This window comes from Saccostrea echinata, unplaced genomic scaffold, assembly GCF_033153115.1.
Source record: "Saccostrea echinata isolate AGI-Se365-2 ecotype Australia unplaced genomic scaffold, CSIRO_AGI_Sech_v1 ptg000029l, whole genome shotgun sequence".
Lineage (NCBI taxonomy): Eukaryota > Metazoa > Mollusca > Bivalvia > Ostreida > Ostreidae > Saccostrea > Saccostrea echinata.
The window spans coordinates 37324013-37343358 of NW_026889778.1; the positions used below are offsets into that span (position 1 = coordinate 37324013).

General features: G+C 31.6%; 2 protein-coding genes across 2 annotated transcripts; both read left to right on the forward strand.

Annotated features, from left to right (window-relative positions):
• Positions 1 to 1913: 1913 nt before the first annotated feature.
• Positions 1914 to 11619, forward strand: LOC133194794 (protein SSUH2 homolog). Its single transcript, XM_061330700.1, has 11 exons — positions 1914 to 1956; positions 5328 to 5351; positions 5536 to 5697; positions 5867 to 5936; positions 6097 to 6226; positions 6568 to 6753; positions 7247 to 7419; positions 7766 to 7858; positions 9788 to 9890; positions 10140 to 10244; positions 10784 to 11619. Exons 1-11 carry the CDS (start codon positions 1944 to 1946, stop codon positions 10928 to 10930), a joined length of 1206 nt encoding a protein of 401 aa, XP_061186684.1. The 5' UTR covers positions 1914 to 1943; the 3' UTR covers positions 10931 to 11619.
• On the forward strand, positions 11252 to 19197 carry LOC133195266 (protein SSUH2 homolog). Its single transcript, XM_061331120.1, has 9 exons — positions 11252 to 11276; positions 14282 to 14360; positions 14521 to 14650; positions 14749 to 14934; positions 15208 to 15374; positions 15619 to 15711; positions 16955 to 17057; positions 17201 to 17305; positions 19013 to 19197. Exons 1-9 carry the CDS (start codon positions 11252 to 11254, stop codon positions 19157 to 19159), a joined length of 1035 nt encoding a protein of 344 aa, XP_061187104.1. The 3' UTR covers positions 19160 to 19197.
• Positions 19198 to 19346: the final 149 nt, after the last annotated feature.

Here is a 19346-nt window from a genome sequence, read left to right on the forward strand (position 1 = left end):
ATACAATGCTAGGGTGATAATGTATCTAATAGTGAAATGGTAATTCATGAGGGCCTTTAATTTTTTATGAGTATCGAGTTTCGTTTATATTGCTATCATTTTCTTATGAAGACATTTCGAAATGCGGACTTGTTATCAGTTTATCATATAGCAATGACGTTTTTTTAAGGTAGTCCGATCCCAGGTTCTGAAAATCAGGAACTGAGTTCTTGAAAATACTCATAAAAAAGTCTCTGAATTTTCAAAGTAATGTGTATTTACCCATGTTATTTCTTCAAAATTTGTCATTATAGTTAATCATATCACATAATTATGGGTAATTGTTAAACCTCAAATATATTTTCAAGAAACACGAACAAAAGCACCCGCTATACATTTCCAAATTGAAAATTGTTCAACAAATATATTTTTGGATAAAAACTACAGGTATCCAGGCATTTGCAAAAAGTGCATGTTTTTATACTTATACGGTACTTTAATTCTTCTGTTTCAATTTTTATATAATACATAATGTAAAAAGCTTGTGCTATCATTGCACGGAATCATCATATATAGATCACTTCTAATTTAATATCATGCTTATAAACATTGGTATCTAAGGCTAGATTTAAGGAAATTTGATTTCTCTGAAAATGTATTTATTTTTGTACTTTTATGGGGTACAAATGTCTACTTTTTACAAGACTGTTTCTAATTAAGACTTTAAAGAACCTTGAATAATATTGAGAAGCTTGAAATCAATTTCAAGTTTCATTTTGAGACTTTTTTTAAAAACTTAAATACTTATATTATTTTAAGAGTTATTGTTCCTGGCTGAGGAGCGGATATCCTTTATACGTTTCAAATTTCCAACACGAGTTTTAAATTTATTGCTAGCGCTCTCGAGCGCTAGCAACTACGTTAGTCTATATTTCTGAAATACGCATGCTCGACTTCACGGTCGGGGATTCTGGGAAAACTACTGTAGATAGAGATAGACTGTACGATAACAATTTCGTTTTGTCATACAAAAATAGAAATGATCCGAATTTACACTGGCCTTTCCTGTCTGATATGCGCGAAATACATTTTGTAGGTTAGAGACAGTCAATACCAGTCTAGATCTTGATTATGAATTTTTTTTAATTTATTGTCTAAGCTACACATAAAAGTAAAAGAAAAAATTTTGCCATATAATGCCAAGATTCTAGACATCTAGCTTTCCTGACAGTTTTACCACCTTAGTGGATAATTCCGGCAAGCTCGGAAAAAAACAACAACAACAACAACAAAAATCTTTTTCAGAGTATGTCGGAAAGACTTGTCAATTTAGTGTTTATCATCTGAAAATACATATGATCTGAAGTTTCGTGTTTTGTCTAACCTGCACGTAAATGAACAAAAACTAACAGTAACTCGGGTCTTATAAAACCAAGACTGTTATTTCTAAAGTTGTAATGAATACATAGCTTTTCTAATCTACTTTCATGGATCTTTCCGTCAAGCTCGGAAAACCGCGACAACCTCGGATATGTTTTCCGAGCTTGCCGGAAAGGCCCGAAGGTGCTCATTGGTTCTTCTGACCTTTTATTTTTCACCTCGAAATTGAAATTACAGTAAAATACAGAATGCTTAAAGCACAGTTAGGAGTTATGCCATTGCCGACATGAAGCACACTCTTAGATTCACCATTCTGAATTGCGACACCCCCACCCCCACCCCCAACTCAACCCGCAGTGTACCAATCTGCCTTCCTGTTAATAATTAATCGATTCAGCAAATTTAACAAATGGTTCAGATATCTTCTTCTGTATTTTATTATGCTACAGCGCTAGCTCACCAATCTTTTTAAAAGATAAGCTTGTAAAGAACTATGGCAATACCAGTGCGCCGTACACCTACCCGGTTCCATAAATATTGATGTCCTTGCTATGGTAGCGTCGGTGGTAACGGGATAGACTGACATGGCGCATCCAGGTAAGATATTTTATTCCAGATTTAGTCTTATATTTAATAATTAATAACAAAAATCTTTTTGTGAAAATTTTCCATAAATCACTTTCAAAGATCAGTTTGTCTTTTCCTTATAGTTTCACCTGTAGCAATTTAAATATATTGACTAGTATGTGTAGATGATATCTGCATGCATTTGCATTGAATGATCAGACGGATTTCTAAGAGATGCATGAATGAAAGTGGATTAACTCAATGAATATTGATTTTTTTTTTTTCAAAATTATATGCACAAAGCAAATAATTCAACCTGCATACTCATTTTTGAATTGATTTTTAAATCGTTTCTTAAGATCACAATATATAATCTATTGCGATTTATCGTGACATTTTTTTTTCTATAATTTATAAAAAGAAATAAATAGAAATAAATAATTTTAAAACATCTAAAATAATCATTTTGGGGGAAAATTTTCGTATTATAATGCTGGTAGTAAAAATTAAGGCTACAATTTTCTAGTTTATGAGTTTGTTAATGTATAATCATTTTCACGACAGACAATCACCATCGTTTTTGGAAGTGGGGGGAGGGGGGGGGGCAGTCAGAAAAAAAAGGTTACTTACCTGAAAAATATTTGAGAAGCTTTTCCCTCAAACAATTTTTATTGAGAATATACTGCAACAAAAAATGGGAGGGGGGGGGGGGGCACCGCCCATGAACAATATCAACAGTAAAACGTTTGGAAAAAAGCCACCACCCAACCTCCCACCCAAATACTTCGTGCCTGCACGATAAAAAAATCATTAACTTAATCATATACTGTCCACACATTGGTAGCAAAGTTTAGTTTCATTCAACAGTTCAATATTTTTCAATCATTGAATTCATAGTTACAGACATGTATGTTGAAATACTGTATTCAGCTGGTTATATAATTCTTTTTGTGTTTTTGTAACATATCAGATATATATTAGAATTTTTTATTACAACCCAAGTTATATGTTTATTGGTTCGATCTTCACAAATCGCGAACCTTTAAACTTTGAGCACTCGTTAGCTACGTCACACAGTTTAAAAACCGATTAAGTTTGTGTTGTGACGAAAACATTACAACTTCTTATTTCCAAATCCCTTGCACGATCTTTTCAAAGATTATTTTTAGCCTGTATTGTAGAGCTTTAATCAATTGTATGGAACAACCAATGGTCCAAATTCTGTCTTGAAAAGTTTAATTTTGATCTTTAATTTTAGAATTTAGTTCTCAGAAAACTAAATGAGAACAGTTATATGAAATGACGTTTTGGTAAGAAATTATCTCCATAAAATCAATTTTATTTTTTCATATTAATGGAAGATGTTCACATTCAATAGATATTGAGTCTAGCCTTTCTCAATCCGGGTGTCCAGTTTAACAAAACTTTTTGAAAAACACACTGATCAAACCTGAACGAGAAATTAATTAATATGATTAAAGGTTGTTATGAGGTTTTCATGAACTGATTCACATAAACCAGAAATTGGTGAGGCCATCATTAAAAATATCTTTGTTTCCCCTAACCCGACCATAAAATCTCAAGTTGGGTAGGTAGGTAGGTAAATATTTTTTTTTCTTCTGACAGCAGCTTTGAAAATACATTTTGAAATTGAATGGAATAATACATGTACCTTTTTATATAAGAAAAGTACAGAAAAGCAATTTCTACACAGAATTTCATACAAACGCCGTTTAAAAGCAAAATACATGTATAAGGTAAATTAATCTACAACTATTGTTCAATTGAACTTGTAAAATATCTGACGCCAGTGTAAATTTATTGAAATCGAATATTTAAAAGACAAGATTCTTGGATACACAAGGACTTGAAATCAGAGTATATTTATCAAACCTACAATCAGGTTCCTGTGCTTACATATGCAATGTCAAGAGCTTCGAATTGTGCAGTGGTCTAGAGCATTTCCTTTTGGAGTCCCGGAGAAAGGAACTAATTTAAATTCAAAGTCGTAGGTTCAAATCCGAATGTAGGACGTTGAAACCGGTCCTTCGAATGAAACCGTAAAAACTTAGGTCCAGTGGCGCATTAGATGTTGGCACGAAAAAGGGCCCTCACCATTAATGACAAAAAGTGCCGTGTACAAGACTAAATTTGGGGCCCTTCACTAGGCTAATGTTCAACAATTCTCAAACTTAAGGAATTTAAAGCAAAGAAACAACCAATCTTCAAGGCCCTAATTAAAGAAAATTGCACTCGACGTCTAAAGAACCTGTATCATGATTTCAAAACTATTTGGAAAGAGTAAGTAAATAATATTTAAAGGAACAGAACCATATATATCTAAAAATGATAAATATGTCATACATAATGTCAAAGTCACGAAGTTTAAGCCATGAATAAAAGGCATGAAAGAAAGGATCGTCTGAATTCTATTCATCAGTATTAAATATGCAGACATATTAACAACAACTCGTATGGTCCCATGTAGTACACATAGGTAAATAGATGAAATTTTTATTAGATCAAAACTCAAATTAAATAAAATGTCGTGAAATTGATTGATGTGTTCATGAGGAATTAAGGCGGGCCTTATCATGTATCATGGATACTACGTACCTTAATTTTAAAAGAGCGGTTAGTATATACCACAGAAACAATCGTAATTAGTCGTGATATATTTTATTAGCGAAATATTTGAAGAGTGTAGGATTCTAATAACTACATGTAAAGGCATAAGGTTGATACGCCGCCGTTATTTATAACTCGAACTAACCCTCTTTGACCACGTGTTGTGGGTGCCATTTTGTTTCCAACAAACGCTTGAAAATCAAAGTTACCAAAATCCGCCGTTCTGATAAAAAGGATTCTGATGAAATTGTGTTTTCATTGATGAACATTAAAAAAAAAAAATTCTGGAATTATCTTATTTAAAAAAAAAACTTTTCAGTCGGCGCGATTTAATTGGGTCGGTCGCCTTAAGGGAAACAAAGGTATTTTTTATTTTGGCCTGATTTCTAGTATATAATGTTAACTGTTCACATGATAAAAGAGTATTTAAGAACGATATTAAAAAACATAAGAAATAAATAAATATGTAAATGAATAAATTATAAAACAAACAAACAAAAAAATTAAATAAATTAACAAATACAATAAATAGATAAAGTGAAATTTCCTGGCGGCAAACAGTTTTTCATATTTATGCGTGTTATTAATGATTTTTTTTTAAGTATTCATATTTGTTTTATTTTTTTTTATATCATTATTATTTTACTTTATTTATTTATTTAATTTTTTTTTTTTTTTTTTTGCTTGTTAATTTTTCTTGTGTATATTAGTATGAATAAAAAAAAAACAGACCAGTAAATTAACGATTTTTTTTTTTTTTTTTTTTTTTTCAGGACAAGTCGGAGGACCACCTCAACGTAAGTTATCACTAACAGAATATTATCAATTTTCACAGGAAAAAATACACCAACCATGTAATTCTAATATTTAGATTTTTATATTCAGATTAAAGTATATTATAAACATGAAATTTACATGTAGATTTTAGAAAATTTAGTCAGAAGAACTTTTAACGTGAAATTTATTTTACTTTCTACACAGAATGGCATCCTGGTATGGGTGGTCCGCCGCCTGCAGATTTCCGGCAAGGAAATGGACCGCCTCGACGGGGAGGCGGAGGGGGACCTCCTCCCATGGCTCCACCCCCAATGCAGGGCATGCCAAGATTTGCAGGCTACGAACAAGTCGGGGGATTTGGACAAAGTAATTTTTTTAAATTTTCAATATCCTTTGCAATAAGAACGCTCTAGTTTTTTTTTTTTGTTTTTTTTTTTTTGAATGATCTATTTAAATTTTATAGCCCAATATTCGAAGTTTCTCATTATTGATAAGTACAATGCAATTAATAATAATTATTATGATTTTTTTCCAGTGAATTTTATGCCCCCGCCACCTCCACCCCCGCCACCCTCTGGTCCACCCCCGCCAATGGAGTTTACCGAGTGAGTGCTTTTGCTTGTTATTTATCAAAATAAATTCTAAACTTTTCACAAATTAATATTAGTAGCGTTTGCTGTGTTGTTGAATATTATAAGTGATTTTTTGTACATATAAAGAGATTGACTTTTAATTTTTAATTTAGTATACTCACTTTTTTTCTAGCATTGCTAATTTGGATGAGGCGGCATGTAGACAAGCTATGCTTGATTTCGTGTCGGAGAACTGTTGCTATGGAGCCAAGCCAGCCCAAGAAATGACCATCACTCATCATCATGGTTTAACCGCCTTCCATGTGCGTAACAATCTTGTCCAAATTTAACAAAGACACCTTTAACTAATTCATGTCCTAAAACAATTGGCACCATACATGTATCTTTTCATATATAATTCATTTCATGGAAAGTGTATTAAATGTACAGTAAAACATGTCTAATCCGGATGTTGAGTATTAAGACATCTTACCTATTACGAGGTAAACATTACGTCTCTTTCAAAAAAATCAATTGCTTAAAATATTCTCAAATCCGGACTTTTGTCTAATCCAGCACAGTGGTGTCTGGATTAGACAAGTTTTAATTTACTGTGGAAAACATAATCATGAGAATAAAACATTTATTAAGATTTTTTTTATAGTATACCTTAGAAACGTTTACGGAAGCAAGAAAGACTGGATTCAAGCATGTGCCTTACCGAGGTGGCCCTGTAGATGGCCCCGAGAACGGCCCTCCACCCCCACCCTGGGCTATCCATTGTTTAGCTGACAGTATGTTCCACACACACGTCAAGCAAATGGAGGTTCCTCATACAGCAACCGTTCGGGTAAGTTTTGCCAGATTTGAGAACAATCTCCGAATCTTAATTCTAAACTTAATACATGTACATGTATATTTAAGTCCTTTACAATAATTATGCATGTGCAATTATTGTATGTATAATATATGTTCTGAATAAAATGTAGGACTATAGAAACTTTCTATCATTCAAGGGGAATCGGTTTCTACGTAAATCTACTGGCAAAAACTTGCTTAAAACAAGATGATTAAGGACAGATGATACTAACAAAAAATCGATGCCTAGACCGGTATACAGTTTTGGACCTTTTTTGATCGAAAATTATTCAAATATTAAATTTCTAAAATATTAAGAAATTGTAAACTTTCTATAATCTTCAAAATTCTACCTTTCTGCAATCATGCTCTATACAATTTTTGTTACTTTAAATTCCATAATTGTTAAACTTTGAATGAAAAATCAAAATCAGGGGCCGCCTCCGTCAAAGATTTGAAAATTAAAGCGCTCTTATCTCTTACAGCCATGTCACCGTTGCGATGCCCAAGGATATTTCCGCTGCTGGGAATGTCATGGTTGGGGTCAGACGGAATGTGAGGACTGTGATCGGCGAGGATTTCACGAACGATTTGACCCTAATCTGGGTCATGCTGTCCATGAAACCTGCCACCGTTGCCATGGTGACGGAATATGTCGGTAAGGACGAGATGCTATCTTAAGAGTTTCTTAAAGAAAATGTAAATCTATTTTCTCATGATGTGGTAAAATTACTCAGAAGACTTACATGTATGCGGGAATCTACAATAATTCCTGTTTGATGATAACAATTCTGACTTTTTCTTACAAAATTATGACGCATTGAAATGTCATTCTCAAACATCTAGAATTCAAGTTATTAAATTATGTAGGCATACCCTTTAAATACAAGTTAATGAATGTAAATGACAAAGAATGATAACGCTATATGTCTCAAATGCAATGTTTGTATGCTTGTTTCTGAAAAGTAATATTTCAGAGATGTGTATAAATGTCTCTATTACAGCTGTGACAGATGCGGTGGTGATGGTAGAATAACTTGTGATGAATGTGACGGTTACAGGAACATCAAAACATACATAGAACTCACTGTCACATTGTAAGTATCATAGCATAGAACTCACTGTCACATTGTAAGTATCAAAACATAAAAACTCACTATCACATTGTGAGTATCATAAAAAAAAGAATTCACTGTCACATTGTAAGCACCATAACTTAGAACTCACTGTCGCAATTGTATCAAACATACAAAGAACCCACTGTCAAATTGTGAGTATCATAACATAGAACTCTGTCACATTGCAAATATCAACACATACATAGAACTCTGTCACACTGTAATTATCATAACATAGAACTTACTGTCGCATTGTAAATTTCTAAACATCCATAGAACCCACCGTTATGTTTGTATCAAAAATATCATGTCACATTTTAAATATCAAATACATGTTACATGTAAAACTCACAGATACATTGTAACTACAGTGTATCAAAACGTACATAAAACATGAAAACCTATACATTCGGCTGATACCGAACATCAAACACAGCATATATTCTCTTTATGCTGGAATTCCATGTAAAAGTATAATAGAATAATTATTAAGAAGAGACTTTATAGAAATTGTATTACTTGGTTTTAAGAAAAACACTGAATCCCTATTACGAAATTTTCTCAGCTGTCAGTTAGTCATTTATTAGTTGTTCCTTTGTCCAGATAAGATGATGAAAATGTTCCTTCTTAAAATGATTTTCACCCTTCTATGGCCCAATTCGTCCATGGCGGACAATGTTGTTAAATTGTTGAGCGAGCATACTTGTATATTAACTTTGAGATATGTATCCTTCTTCAAAATATTTTGACCTATTGAAGCCTCATCCTTGTAAAAATGTATGTAAGAATTTTTAATTTTTGCACTAAAAGCAGACATTACATAAAGAAGATGGGTGAACAAGGCGGGCGAAGTGCCTATAGTGCGACAAACATGAAGTGGAAAATAAAATCTCAATTATATAAAAATTTTCTTTGATATTTCATCTAACATTAAAGTTTATTTTATGCTAAATCTCTACAATTTGCAAAAATCTCACAAAGACTGAAATTATTTGCCTACGAAATAGCATACACACACTAAAGAGGACAAAAAGGATCATTTTCTCACACTTTAACAAAATTTTTCGATGTGAGTGGGTCTTCGCTCCATTTTTTTGAAAGTTGATCCTAAAAGTTTGCATAAAAATATACATTTTTTGGTTTACAAAAACATGGAGCAAAGACCCACTATACCTTAAAAGTACACTTTTATGACAAAGCATTCGTATCTTTCCGAGAAATACTTGAAGTCCATTAAGTCAAGGTCATATCACAAACATGATTTAAATGCCACTATTCGTCAGTAGCTGCGTGGCGTAGTGGTTAGCGTGTTAGTCTCAAAACAATATGATACTCCGGGTTTTTATTGATAGGGGTTCGAATCTCACGAATACCATTTTATTTTTTTTAATAAAAGAATAATTTTTCCGAGATCTTTTTTCTCAGAAAAGTTTTGTTAATCATAATTTCATAAATTTCAATAATGAGAACTTTATTTTAAATACTTAATTCACAAATTGAATATGATTTTATTAATATCTGAAGCTATAGGCATTCTGCACGCCTTGTTCACCCATCTTCTTTGATAATTCCAGGCCCAATAGTTCGAGGAATGATCTGTAGAAAATATTGGTATTTTCTCAGTTTCTCCATTTAATTGTCTGTGAATTTTCTTTTGAGGAGGACCATAATCTTCATCATCCTGAACTAAAATTACTTTTGCATGTTTGACTGAAACTAGTAATGAAAAAATCGAAAATGTTTATGATCTTACTAACGACACTTGCAAAACAACAGCTAAAATATACACATTGTTTGTGTCATGAGTGGCAGGCTGACTTCGATCTGAAAAATAAAAAGAAATCGGACAGAAGTGCGCTATATTTTGATAATCTGGTTATTCTTCATGAGAATGTGTTCTCTTTGCAGTACAAATCACGTTGGTGAACACATCATTGAACGTTCTGATATGCCGGATCACTTAGTGAAAGAAGTGGGCGGAGAAATGGTGTTTGAACAGGTTCTAGACCAGGTAAGCATGCAGAAATTCAATTCATATTGAAATTGCAAGTGTTTACCAATGAGTGTTTGTCTTGTTTTCTTCGGAAATGTTGATCTAATTCTCTTGACTAGGACACTGTCTGAAAAAATGGGACGAACACGTATCCCATTTTTTCAGACAAGTGAACTACAAATCTACAGTTTAATTTAATATTTATCTTTAGTAATTTTTAAAACAAATGGTTTGGGAGAAATAATTAGAAGTTGTATTTATTTAAAGGTATTCCCAATAACATCGTATCCAATCGCTGAGATTAACAACAATTCTATCAGGATCGTCAACCAACACAAGGGAGCATTTCCAAATGAGAGAATGCTGAAACAGGTATCCCATTGTTTCATTCACTATATTTTATTTACAGCTGATATCATGACACCATATCAATATTCCATCTTCAGATTATGCTAATGTTGGAGAAAAAGAAGTTTTTGATAATTATCAGTACATAAACCTACAGTTCTCTCTCATTCTCCCCCCCCCCTCTCATGAAAGAATAATTCCAATAAAAGAGACGTGTCTATGCTAAACAGTATTGTTGTTCTCGTTTTAAAAAAAATATCTACAATACTGTTGTCTAACAATGCATATACATATATCAAACCACTGTTTTCTTAAGAGTGACAATGCTTTGCTCTTCATGACAAAGTAGTATTCCGAATTTTTAAAATATGTTAATATTGAGCCTTATGCTTAAAAATGAAAATAAAGTATCAGAACAATTTCATTGTCTCCCGAAAAAATTTAAAATAACTCAGTCATCTTATATTTTTCAATTAGGAAATATATTGAAATTGACCAATAGTTTGCTCTTTACATTCAAAAAATGACAAGTATATAAACGTGAGACATTTTTTTTTCAACAGAGACAACAGTTGCGGGCTGTTCCGGTGACTGAGGTCCACTATACGTGGGAAGATGTTAGTACACGCTACTGGATCTACGGACTGGAAAGAAAGGTCCACGCCCCTGACTATCCACAACAGTGCTGCTGGGGGTGTACCATTCTGTAAAAGGCTCGCAAAAGAATCCACTCAGGGGTTTGGAACACTCAGTCATTCAAAACAAACATCTTTCATAACTTCTTGTTTCAGAAGTACTTGTTTTAAACCTGAATTATTTTTAATTTTGAGTTCTTGCGAAAAAGAAGCGCTTGAATAATGTGGACTTTTATGTAAAATTATGATAGATATAAAAAAGTGGCTTTACTCATTCTTAAAGTGAGAAAATGTTCTAACAATGTTACCAATGCATTACTAACTTTATGAACAAGCTATAGACATTTGTCATGGCTAAAATATGTAAGTTACTAATTATGTTTCTTTCTTGTTGGTATGAAGGTCTGTGTTCTGTGTAAAGGTAATGTCCTGTTTGCACTTCATCTTAATTTTCAATAGGTTACTCCAGCACCACTAAATAGGTGATCAAAGTGATACTAATTATATATCAGAAGTTGCTCAAAGCACTAAAATAGCAATAGATAGTATTAGAATATTATTTTATAAACCAATTCACTTGGGCAATATTCTTATGAGATTGTTAAAACTTAATATTTATCTACACTAAACGAGATTATCAATGTAATTGATATTATGTATTTTAATAAATACTTCTTTTTTTTAATGAGTGTAAATTATAACCTGGATCATGAAACATTTGATGATTTTAAGTATTATTATAATTAGGTCAAAGAATTCTTTCAACATAATATATATCTTGAAACTTAACACTTTATTCTTATGAAAATTTTCATTGACAAACTGTGATATTTATTCTTTGATAAGAATGTTTAGTATCAGTATTTACATATTGTACATATATTTTATAACACAATATTTTGATAATCATCATATTGAATAATTTATTGAAGTGTCTTGAAATACAACTGTGTATGTTAACATATCTGTGCCATTGGTTTAGAGAAATTCATGACATATACTAGTTAACTATAAATGTCTTCTTGATTCATATTATACCTTAACCGGTTCTGCTTAATTTAAGAGATTTTATGAGTGCTGTCTATTTCTGTTATATTTCTTTGAACATATATGTGGTTTTCTCTTATTTGAAATAAAACATCTCCAAGAATTTCTATTTTTATTCTTGTCTTTTAAATTGTTTGTATCCGAAGAAGATGATGAGCGTAATCATAATTTTAACTATCAGTCCATATAGTCTATGATTTATTTCTAAATTTAGATACATGTATAGATTTATAAAGGTAATTTTTATTTTGGTTTTCAGAATAGCTATTGTTTTCTAGATGGACGATTGTATTTTTTGATGTTTATCTATAACAGACTCCATTTAACAACTTTCAAACTTTAACATTAGTACTGATGCCTATATAAATTTAAATTGAAGAGGATTTGTCAATAGACATGGATTGAAGGTACTTGCGCATATTGTGCATAATTACATAGATTGAAGTGCTGTGTTTGGAGTGATTGTTAGTATCAATAGTTTCCAAAGAGACAGTCTACAGATGGTTTAAGCGATTAGGGAAGAGGGAGAGGACGAATCAAGTTTTTAGATATTGTTTCGAATCCTATTGTGTATAGTTATTGCAAAACATTTGTACATTAAGAAGGCTAGGTAAAGCTGGAACCAAAGACAGATTTGTCAAAAGGTCGAAATTTGCTGAATTACGCATTCTGAATTGCTCATAAATTAAGTTATTTGTGCAGGTTTCTGATTTTAAGTGAATACACTCATTGCTATTTATTGTTTTAACGTTACCGTCTCCTTACTCTGAATGAATCTGTTTCAAAAGTGATCAAATCGATCATTATTTGTTGTTGTTGTTTTTTATCTAACTATAATAATATACAAAGGTTTTCATTCATATTATTTTTATTTTATTTTATTTATTTATTTATTTATTTATTTATTTTTTTGTTTGTTTGTTTGTTTGGTTTTTTTTTGTTTGTTTGTTTTTTTTGTTTGTTTTGTTTTTGTTTGTTTGTTTTGTTTTGTTTTGTTTTTTTGCATAAAGAATTATTCAGAGATGTTTATTAAACATCGTTTGTGTTAAGAGTAATGTCATTATACCATAATACATGTACATTGAATTTTATTAAATTTAGAACTATGGAGACTAAATATCAATTCAGCAATCCTCATGTATTTTCATTTAATTTATTAAAATATGTTGCTAATGTTAGAAAGAAATAGAACGATTGACCATTAAGGTCTTAGGGTATTCAGGCTCCATTTAAAGTGGGGGTACTTATCAAAACATCCTGGTTTTTTTTTTTGGGGGGGGGGGTTAATTCTTTTATATTCAGATTACTACAAAATTATTACATATTTTTTAAGGTAACATGTGATATGTTATCCCGCGAAAGCCATTGCTGACCTAGGCGAAACCCAAGTTTTCAAGAGATAACAATTTCACATGTTACCCTAAATAAAAGTGTAACAGTTTTTTGTTATACTGAATGTACTTAGAATGCATTTTATAAAAGAAAAAGCTACAGTGAACAGTACACGCAGACATTGTGCGCAGTTAGCAATTTTTTATACTGTTACCCGTCGTCATGCATTGTCAACCGTTGCTATGTAATGTTACCTGGAGGGCGTGGTTTACGCTTTTTAACAAATGTTTTTAAACCAATCAAATTTTACTATTTAACATTAAAGTATGACAAATGTAACATGGTAAACATGGTAAAATTAGACTAAACATATATGTATGTTCGGGATTTCCATTTCTTTTATGCTAAGCATTAAATTTCAGTGTAGATATAAAAGTGTAAAATTGGGGAAATGAAAAAAAAATAAGGCCGGCTTGGTAGAAAAATTCGTGATAAATATGTTTCAGCATTAATTGAGCTTTTACAAACTATTTTATAAATTCCTATACAATATTTTTAGTATCCTATGTCCTTAAGGGCACTGTTGTTAACAACTCAATTTCGAAATAAGTTGAAATCAATAAAAAGCCTCAAACATTATTGTTGTGTCATCTGTTAGGACTGAAAATATCTTCCTTGAATATTTCATGAAACATCTCAAAAAATAATTTGATGTTCAATGAAAATTAATTAGCACTATTTTTAAATATCCTCAAACTATCAGGAACTTTGTTTTACTAATAAGGAAGTTCCTTGTACCTCTTTAGAGTCTTCAGCAACTTCACATTTCTTAAGTAGCAGTCAGTGAATACATATGCAACGAAAACACAGAAAGGATAACGCATACTTTGAATCGTTTTCATTGTGAAGTCTCTGCTTAATCTTCGTTGCAAAAAAGTAAGTCTTTCAATTTCATTTTTTTTCTAAATATTTACAATTCAAGGAGAATAGCTGACAGAAAGCTCCACAACTTTTAAATATCTGTTACCAATTTAACTTACATTTCAGTGGCCTTAATACCTCCTCCACCTCTTCCACCCCCTCAGCAGCCACAAACTTTACATCCCAGCCCCATGAAGTTCGAAGAGTGAGCATTACAATATTAATTTAAGATTATTCTACGCAAATGTAACAGAATCCCTACAAAACATATTATTACATTGTATTATACTTGAAAAAAAATTGAATGTGTATATTGGTGAACAAGGCATTTGTTACGTATTTTTAAGTATACCCTCTTTTTTCAGCATTGATAACCTTGATCAAGCGGCCTGTAGGCAGGCTATGATCGATTATACTGCTGAAAACTGTTGTTATGATTCCATTGCAGTAAAAGAAATGACCATCACCCGCCATAATGGTTTAACTGCTTATCATGTAAGGACATGTAATTTCTTTTCTGAATGTATGTGTAAGGGATGCTTGAATAATAGCTGTTAAATAGATTCTTTTCAAGAACATAAGCTTTTTTTCAGTACACCTTAGAAACTTTCACTGAATCTCGGCAGACAGAATGTAAGCGTGAGCCGCATCGTGGAGGCCGAGTTGATGGCCCCGAAAATGGCCCTTCGCCCTCACCTTGGGATGTGCTTTGTAATGCAGAAAAAATATTCCATAATCAAGAAAAGAAAATTAAAATTCCGCATACAGAATATGTCCGTGTAAGTTTTTTGGTCCGTCAAAGAAACTAAGAAATTTAAACTTCATGGGTTCCTATAGAATAAAAAAAAATGGAGATAATATAAGTCAGAAATATTACATAGTATTGTCTTTTGATAAATTGTTTGAAAACAAAATGATAAACCTTATTTGCTTGAAAAAAGGCTTCCATTGCTTATATGGCCACATTACGACAATGACACCATTTTAGATATAGATTCTTTTTAAAGCAATATTTCTGAAAAGAAAAATACAAGATCCTTCTTTTACTATAGCCATGTAACGATTGTATGGGACTTGGTTATATCCAGTGTTCGGAGTGTCGGGGATCTGGTACGAAGGACTGCTCTTGCCGGAAATGGTCACATAATCGGGAATGCGACAGACTGTTGGGAAGCAATGAAAGAAACACTTGTCATTCGTGTCAGGGTGGAATCTTGAAGTAGGGTTGAAAATTTCGAGAATCATAACATTTGAAAACTACTTGTATGTGAGAGAGAGAGAGAGAGAGAGAGAGAGAGAGAGAGAGAGAGATGTACAGATGTACGAAAAACTAGCATGTGATATGGATCAAACTCATGCATGACATTTAGCAAGAGTTCTTCAGATGAGAAAAGTCTCGAGTCCTTTCAGTCTTTTCCCTTTTTTCTTATGTATTCAGTTTTTTTCCCTTTTTTTAATTTAAGATGTGATAAATGTTCCAGTAAGGGCAAAGCAACATGTACTAAGTGTGCGGGATCTGGAAACATGAAGACATTTACAGAACTTACGGTCAAATTGTAAGTGTATCAAAAAAATCTCAAAAGCAGAGTTTATTACCATAAGAAAAAATAATTGTAAGGATAAATTACACAGACCTTTCTTCTCAGAAATCAGCAATATATATTAAAACATTAATGTTCAGATAGATAACTAAAATAACTTTGCCAGAGTAAGTGTGGAAATGTTGTAAGATTTTGTAATAATATCACGAAATGTATATTTTTATATAGGAATTAGCACAAAATCGCATATTTACTCGCTAAAGAAAACCTTTACATTTAAGGAACGTATTATTTTTGTCATTTCAAATCAAAATCAGTAACAAAAAAATACATATCAATCTTTACATAAAAAGTTTTGTATATACATTTTACTAGCTGCATAAGTACAATGTTCATCACATGTGCAAACATATGCATTTTAAATATGAGGAACATTGCGTTATAAAATTTTGTATATTCATACTAATTGAAACACAAATTGAAACGGTTGACTTATATACCAGTGCAAGAAATATAGATATTTATGAGTCTTCATAAGGACAAGCATTTCATTTCAACGTTAAATTTTGGGTTTGAAGGATATAAAAGAAATAATCATGAGACATCCATAGGGATAAAAATATTCACAACTAACTATATAACATATCTTCAAGTTTCAAGCAGTCGACTGGAAAGTAAATGTTTTCATATATTTGTAAATTCAAAGTTGAGAGAAAATACACGAGCATTGTTTTCTTTTTAGCTTGAATAAATCAAATGTTCTACACGCATCACAATATTGTAAATTGACTCTGGTGATTACAAGTCTAATTTGTGAAAAACATTATTTTGTAAATTTAAAAATAAACTTACGTTTAAACATTAATTTTTAACATAATGGCACGCTAAATTTTGGGAAATTCCACTATGTATACCTAAAATAGACATTTCACGGCAGAAGTATGAAGGCAGGTAAATTGGTTTTATTTCTTGAGAACAGGTATAATCAGTAAAGGACAAAGACCAATTTCTTTTTAGATAAAAAAATATAATATATTAAATATAGATATAAAAGAACTTGTAGGGTTGATTCTTTGAATAAAACAATGGAAAAATCAAAAACCATTTTACCAATTTAAGAACAAGAATCCCAAAAAATAAGTCAAAAAATTGTCTTTTAGCATCTTTTAACATCTGGGAGGCTACATAGAAATGTTTTATACAAGATGATAACCTACGAGATATACATATATGAATAAATATTGGATACATTTTGCAGCACAAATCACGTGAGTGATTACGTCTTCGAGCGATCTGACATGCCAAATCACTTGGTGAAAGAAGTAACCGGCAAAGTTGTGTTTGAGCAAGATTTAGACCAGGTTATGGAAAATAAAACCAAAAACAGAAGTTTTGTTTTTTTACGTAGAAATATCTGACAGATTTCTTTTTATCCAAGTCAAACGTATTTTTCGACAGCATATATATATTCTTTGAGGTTTTAAAATTTGAATATCAATTGTAGGTTTTTCCATTAACGTCTTACCCGATACCTGAGATTAACAATAATTCAATCAGAATCGTCAACGAGCATAAAAGGGCTTTCCCCAATGAAAGAATAATTAGACAGGTATCCATAACATTTTATTTATATTTCAATAAGCAAGAAAATAATCTATCTTTTTATTTAAAGTGACATGCGTAAGTTATAGAATTAATTTACAAATACAGAAATAAATAAAATTTTTAACTTTTCATATCTGTCACCATTTCACGCAAGTTAATATTATACAAATTATAGAGGGTTCTATTAAATTAAGAGGCCTAGGTAAACATGGAGCTTATATATCAGCAATATTTTAAAAATTGTATCTATTACCAAATGTGTTCAAAAGTTCCTATTACAACACATAACGCTTTTTGTGTATCCGCGATCCTTTATAGATGAACTTAGAACATATTCTTATCTGTAATTATAATAGATATAATTAATAAATTACTAACTTATCTCGATTTTTTACATATCTTTGATATGTAAAGGTATCGAAAGCTGAAGGTTCTGGGAAGTAAGGAAAGTATTTAATATTCAAAGATACAAATATAATTTATACGTATATAACTTTTCTAAGGAAGATTAAGTAGGTTTACTAATCACAATGAAATTCACGATGAAATAAAAGGAGAAATGAACCTAAGAATTGATGATGCAAGGTAGTAGTCTATTGATTGGTGTAAAAACCATTAATTATACTGAAAAATAACGTACATATTAATATGATGCATATTAAAACACGGACAAAACAAGAACAGAAATACAATGCTTATTTACATAAGTACCAATTATATTAAAAGAAAAAGTAAAACTGTTTTAGAAATACATGATACATAATGAATATATGCCTACATTATTTTTCCTATATAGATTTAAACCTTCAAGAGCCTTTGTGAATTAGTTATCGATAAGTTAGAGCATGCTCTACGTACGAACAATTTCTAAAACGATGCAAGCTATTGACAAACAAGTTGAAACAAGAATATCAACAGTCTGGTTTAAAGTCATCATTTCGCAAGTTCTATGGTCGATACAATGACCATGTCAGCGAACAATCTATCATTAAGTCAAATGCTGACTGACGTTTCTCATGCTAATTGTTAGGCCATTATTTACACACTGAATTGTCGACGGATTTTTCCGTCTTAACGATCATGACAAGGAGCACACGGCTGTTGTGACCGGTCGGCAGGGGATGCCCACTCCTCCATGGTACCTGACCCTACCTCTGATGTTTTAGAGCTCCGTGATTGCTCTCCTCCTGATTTGGATTGTTTGAATGGACTTTTGAGCTTGAAAACTGTTCGTTATCTACATATTCCATCTAAGTTATAATTCACAATTAGAGTTTCTCAATTCTTTTAATTCACATTTGTACAAGATCGGTGGAAAATTTGAAAAAGAAAATAGGGAACGCAGTTTTTAGAATGTTCAGTTCCTTACATGCTGTTTTCATTAGCTTCTCTTTATTCTTTCTCAATTCTGCATTTTTAGTTGAATTAAACTCATGATATTTAAATAATGGAACATATAACAGTTATGACGTCATAATAACTAATTAAAATATACTTTGAAAGGAAAACAAAAAGAAAAACAGTTGGTGTCGGTGTGTGTTGAAATATGTAGGTGTTTGGAGATTTATTTTATTTAATGTAACCAAGATACAACAAAATATTAACAATGTTGTAAATCCTCAGATATATTTATAAGGCGAAAAATGACAAAATTTGTTAGAGTGAGTTCAAAACATTGACCAAAATTAATATATCTACGAAATATTTTCAGAGACAACGTTTGCTTGCGGTTCCTGTCACGGAGGTCCACTTTACTTGGAAAGATACGCGTTCGCGTTACTGGATATATGGCATGGAGAGAAAAGTGTACGCTCCCGATTTTCCCCACCAATGCTGTTGTGGTTGTACTGTCCTGTAAAAGCACGGATATTCTCGTGCCACCCTACGTACAAACAAAGCCCTGATAAGTTGGAATGCTGTTAAAAATAATCAATGTTAAGTTATCAACGATATCTATGTATTTGAATGTTATTTATATAGAAAGTCATATTGTTACTTTATTGAGGCTTGAACATCATATACCTCTCATCTGTGAATATGTGTGA